General features: G+C 50.1%; 1 protein-coding gene across 5 annotated transcripts in view; it reads right to left on the minus strand.

Annotated features, from left to right (window-relative positions):
* The window catches only part of LOC109924966 (zinc finger protein 687-like), a 56,963-nt gene that overhangs the window by 12,094 nt on the left and 39,051 nt on the right, over positions 1-5,818 (minus strand). For all 5 annotated transcript variants that reach the window (XM_048620439.1, XM_048620440.1, XM_048620441.1 and 2 more), the window contains 3 exons: positions 4,622-4,800; positions 2,844-3,020; positions 261-423 (listed from right to left, as the gene is read on the minus strand). In XM_048620439.1, the coding sequence (XP_048476396.1) occupies positions 261-423; positions 2,844-3,020; positions 4,622-4,800 (519 nt within the window). The remainder of the gene's footprint in view (positions 1-260; positions 424-2,843; positions 3,021-4,621; positions 4,801-5,818) is intronic.

The following is a 5,818-nucleotide window of genomic DNA, read 5'->3' on the forward strand; positions in this document are numbered from 1 at the left end:
CCCCTCCGACAGTGCGGCGTTCCCTCGGTACTGACCCTCCGACAGTGCGGCGCTCCCTCGGCACTGACCCTCCGACACTGCGGCGCTCCCTCAGCACTGTCCCAGGAGTGAACTATGGGTTTGAAGTATATTCTCATGCCGACATCCATTCCCCAGGATATACGTGTCCAGTGAGCCCAGGTAACCCTCTAAACCAAAACCTCCTGGGTTCTGCTGGTGGAGGGAGAGGAAGGGGATGGGAGATGATGGTATTTTCTCACCTTGATGTGCTCCATCATGGTCCGTTTCTGAGCGTAAAGCACTGGGCACTGGGGGCACTTGAAGACATTGACCCGTTGCTTGGTCAGGTGCTGGTCAAAGTGGGAGCTCAGCAGCGGCTGGTGGGTGAAAACTGTATCACACATGGCGCATTTATGAATCACTCTGTGGACCAGGGAGGGAAGAAACACAGTGAAGACTGACACTGTAAAGCAGGGGTTTGACAACACACACAGGACATGGACCTGAGCCCCACAGCTTGAGGAGCAGCAGGAGGCCATTTGGCCCATCGATCCTGCTCTGCCATTCCGTACAATCATAGCTGTTAACATTTGTGGCTTCACTTTCACTTTCCAGCCTGGCCCTCAGAACCTCCAGCTCCCCGCTCAACCAAAACGCTCTCTTGCTGAACCTTCGATGACCCAGCCCCTGGGGAAACAAATTCTGCAGCTCTCCCGCAGAGGAAATTCCTCCTTGTCTTGGTCTCAAGTGGGACAGCCTAGGCTGAGATTCCCTGAGTGACAGGAAACATCCTCCCAGAATTTCCGTCAAGTCCCTTTGGAATCCTACCAAGTTTTAATAAGCTCAGCTCTTGTTGCTCACCCCTCATCGCAGGAAGTACAGACATTTCTGAACTGCTTCCAGCGCAAGTCCATCAAATGTGATGCAAGGCTTGTGACTTTATTTACTGCACATCATTTAGTTTGTAATTTGGGCTTCGAACTAGTGGAATGTAGGTTTCTGTCTGTGTCTATGAAGAGGTTTAATGATTAACTTTCAGAGCTTCCTAAAGCCATGATTTTATTTAAAAGGAAAACAGTTTGAACCAACAGGGGTTTGTTTGGATTAGGAGAGTTTTGACAAACACAGGCTAAACAGTGATGTGCTTCCAGTAAGAAGGAACTGGAAGTGTTATTTTTTGGGCTGGGGAAATGCCCAGCCTTTGCTAACAATTCACCGAAGTCCTGGTTGAAGTCAGACGCATGACAGCATTTCTCCAAGAGAAAGGAGAGAAGTTAGAACAGGAATAGGTCTCCTCAGTGTGAGACGTTTAGTTTGAAAGCTCCAGACCAGAAGTGTTTTGTTAGAACCTGGAGAGGTTATTCCACGCTGAAAAAGTCTAACTTCAATTGTGAATACTCAAGGAAGTGATTAGTAACCTATCAAGACTGGAACTGTAACGGCACAGTTAATTCAAACCCTATAGATGTGACAAAGAAAGGATATTTGTAACTCTAATGGGGTACTGTTGGGATTGATAGAACATCGTATTTTACCCTGTGTTTCAAAATCTTTAAAACTGAGTTACATGTAAACAGATTGGTTTATTCCACTTCATTTCTTTTGTGCCATTGTTTCTTTTGTGTATTGTTAAAACAGAAACTGCAGCCCTGTGAGCTTGAGTTTCAGTGCAAAACCTTGATGTTAAATTAAGAAAATCATGATCCATCAAGCCAGATTTCAGTCCTTCTGGAAACCCAGATACACAATATCTGCTCGTGTCCCCTTTTCCACATCATTCGTTCCATCCTCAAAGGTCTCTGGAAATTGGGTTTGACAGATTTAGTATTTCCCAAAGCAGTGTAGACTCTGGCTAATTGTACAAACATTTTATAAACACCTCTTTATTAATGGATTCTAGAAAGCTTCAAGGCTGGTTGTGCTACCCAGCCTCTGCTACCTATACTCTGTACTATTCTCGAAGGTGGACCTTAACCACTGTTAAGACTATTCACCCTCAGGAGGCATCACGGTTTGATATTGTCAGGTTCACAGACGTGCTCCAATCCAGCGGGGAAAATGGATGGGGGGGGAGTAGGAGATGGAGGAGGAGGAGTGCCACCCCACCAGGATTACTTTTAAGAATGAAGTAGATAGATTCCTGTTAGGCATGAGGATGGATTTCGGGATTAGGAGGCAATGTGGAATTCCAGACACATATAAGTCAGCCATGATTCACTGGCAGAGCAGGATCGAAGGACCAAACGGTCAACTTTTGCTCCTACGTTGCAATTCCATTAGGATCACCAAAGGCAGACAGTCACTAACTGATCCAATCAGGAACTCAGGAGAGACATCTTCCACCAGGGAAGGGGATACATTGGGAGGTGGGGTGGGGTGGGGGTGACTCACTCCCAACACGGAGTGGGGAGTATGGGCTCTTGTGAATAAACACACACAGGAGAGAAGATCGAAGGGACAGGAGCAATGAAAGTGGGCAGTGAGGAGCTTTCAGAAGAGGCGTGGAGTAGAGACACTGGCATGGGGCAGAGGTGCCAAAAGGACTGGTTCTGCCCTGGACAAAGGCACAGCATGATCCCTGATACACACCACAACCATGCCAAATAGACAGTGTATGGAGGATGGGATGGCCTCTAATGCCTGTCTCACGCTCTCCTTCAGTTTGACAGGATGCAGTGGGAGTAAGTGCGGAGGGTCAGAAGGCAGATTAACATGCTCGCTTTGCGTTCACTATTCAGTTGAAGATATCGCCCTGAACACAGATGGGGGCTGAACACAGACACTTGTGTGAATGAACTGTGCCTGGCCTATCGACATCTCCACTCCTCCATGCCATCACTTACTTGGCCTGCTGATTGCTGACGCCTGGGTGCTGTGTGTAGATGTGGGAGTGTGCACTGGGGGCAGATTTGAATGCCATGGGGCAAATTGGACATTTGTGGAATGCCTCACAGTGCACGTCCTGGATGTGAGACTTGATCGAGGTAACGCCTCCATACACAACTCCACACTGAGGGCACCTGACAGAGGGAAGAACATCAGCACATTAGGTGAAGGAAACAACTACTTGAGACACACAAGACCATAAGATACAGGAGCATTCGCTGAGGCCATGTCTGGTCTGATCTGATGATCCTCAACAACAGGCATGTACTGTTGAGGCTGTATAAGGCTCTGGTCAGACCGCATTTGGGTGCCATATCTAGGGAAGGATGTGCTGGCCTTGGAGAGGGTCCAGAATGATCCCTGGGGAAGACATTTCCATGAGCAGGACAGACTCAGACCTGGGGGCACAACCTCCGATCGAAGGGATGGCCCTTTAGAACTGAGATGAGCAGGAATTGCTTCAGCCAGAGGGTGGCAAATCTGTGGGACTCATTGCTGCAGAAGGATGTGGAGGCCAAGTCATTGAGTGTCTTTACAGAACAGAATCCCTACAGTGTTGAAACAAACCATTCAGCCCAACAAGTCCACACAGACTCTTAAGAGCATCCCACCCAGACTCACCCCCCCTTACCCTATCCCTGTAACCCTGCACTCCCCACGGCCAATCCACCCTAACCCGCACATCCCCGGGCACTATGGGACAATTTAGCACGGCCAATCCACCCTAACCCGCATATCCCTGGGCACTACGGGACAATTTAGCACGGCCAATCCACCCTAACCTGCACATCCCTGGGCACTACGGGACAATTTAGCACGGCCAATCCACTCTAACCTGCACATCCCTGGGCACTACGGGGCAATTTAGCATGGCCAATCCACCCTAACCCACACATCCCTGGACACTACGGGGCAATTTAGCACGGCCAAACCACCCTAACCTGCACATCCCTGGGCATTACGGGGCAACTTAGCATGGCCAATCCGCTCTAACCTGCACATCCCTGGGCACTATGGGGCAATTTAGCACGGCCAATCCACCCTAATCTGCACACTTTTGTAGTGTGGGAGGAAACTGGAGCACCCAGAGGAAACCCACGCAGACTTGGGGAGAATGGTGGTTGTGCGAGACTGGAATTGAACCCTGGTCCCTGGCGCTGCAAGGCAGCAGTGCTAACCACTGAGCCACCGTGCCACCCTTTTAAGGGCAGAGATAGATAGGCTCTTGATGAGTGAGGGAATCAAAGGTTACACGGACAAGGCAGGAGAATGAGGTTGACAAATATATCAGCCATGATTGAATGGCGGAGCAGACCCGATGGGCCGAATGGCCTATATCTGCTCCTGTCCCTTATTGTCCTACTCACTCAAAAATAACCATTCACAAATCCCACTCTTCTCTCCTTCCATGTTCTTTGTCCCTTTTCTCAAGTGATCCTCAACACCTGATTGAGAGGGGCAGAGGCTGACTTGGTTTAACCCCTTCCACTCTAATACTGACCCCCCCTGTCCCACCGTTAAGACTCCTCAGGGGCCTGTGGAGTGGGATTTGAAGGCAGCTGGAGGCAGGAGAGCTCCCCATTTCACCAGGGGTGGGAGGGACCACAGAGCCAACACTCCACCCATCGCCTTGGCGAGGGTTCAAAATTCAGGAAAATTAATCAACAGTTGCAGGAACATCACGCCACAGACTGAACCACAAAGAGCCAAGAGCTCCCGTCTGCAGGTCACCTACTTGTATCCAACCTTGCGGGCGTAGTGAAAGCAGACGTCTTTGACGTGGTTCTGGATGTGCGCGGCTCGGCAGACCCCTCCACATTCAGGGCAAATGTACGGAGACTTGCTCTTGTGCAGACGATAGTGAGCAAAGTAGCTGCACTTAGTGGGGAGTAACATCTGACAGAGCTGACACACCTAATCAGGGAGGATGGACAGAAACAAGGAATTAGCAGCTACACGCGGGATTAACTCAGTTCTACATCCCATCCACCCCCACACCATGGGGTTTCCAGTACACACAGATACAGCCAGTAACACAGGGCCCTGGCGGGGGTGGTTACTGAGTGACAGTGTGAGGGAGAGGGATTAACGTCAGTAGGGATACAGTCAGTAACACAGGGCACTGGGAGGGGAGGGGTTACTGAGTGACAGTGTGAGGGAGAGGGATTAACATCAGTAGGGATACAGTCAGTAACACAGGGCACTGGGAGGGCAGGGGTTACTGAGTGACAGTGTGAGGGAGAGGGATTAACATCAGTAGGGATACAGTCAGTAACACAGGGCACTGGAGGGGGAGAGGGGTTACTGAGGGACAGTGTGAGGGAGCGGGATTAACATCAGTAGGGATACAGTCAGTAACACAGGGTGCTGGAGGGGGAGAGGGGTTACTGAGGGACAGTGTGAGGGAGAGGGATTAACATCAGTAGGGATACAGTCAGTAACAGGGTGGTAGGATTGCAAAAGTACCAAATTGGCTTGAAGATTATTTCTGTGAATTTCTGATGATGTAGTTCAGATTCACATATCCAGAATTTCCCAGCCAAATTTCCAAAATCCCTCTCCACTGAGCACCTACAGTGATTGGAGGGGAAAGCAGCTGTACATGATTGTCAGGACAACCTTGCTGTTGACTCTTTGTTTTGACCCAGGAGCCAGCTCTGTTCACAAATGTTACCATTGTCAGACAGTTTGAGGAACAGGTCAGCAGGGTGGTCACTGCCTGCCCCCCCTGACCCCTGGAGTGGAGGGCTGCACAGATGGGCTCTGGGAGGCTGATAAGGAGACCTAAGTAAGGTCTTTACAATTCTGAAAGGGTGCAGTAGGTAGATGTACGAAACAGCGTGTGTGAGCGTGAGCGCGCGCCTGTGTGTGTGTGTGTGTGTGTGTGTGCGTGTGTGCGTGTTGGGTAAGGAGTGGTGCTGGGTGGTCAGTG

The sequence above is a fragment of the Rhincodon typus genome, chromosome 46 (genome assembly GCF_021869965.1).
Source record: "Rhincodon typus isolate 14 chromosome 46, sRhiTyp1.1, whole genome shotgun sequence".
NCBI lineage: Eukaryota > Metazoa > Chordata > Chondrichthyes > Orectolobiformes > Rhincodontidae > Rhincodon > Rhincodon typus.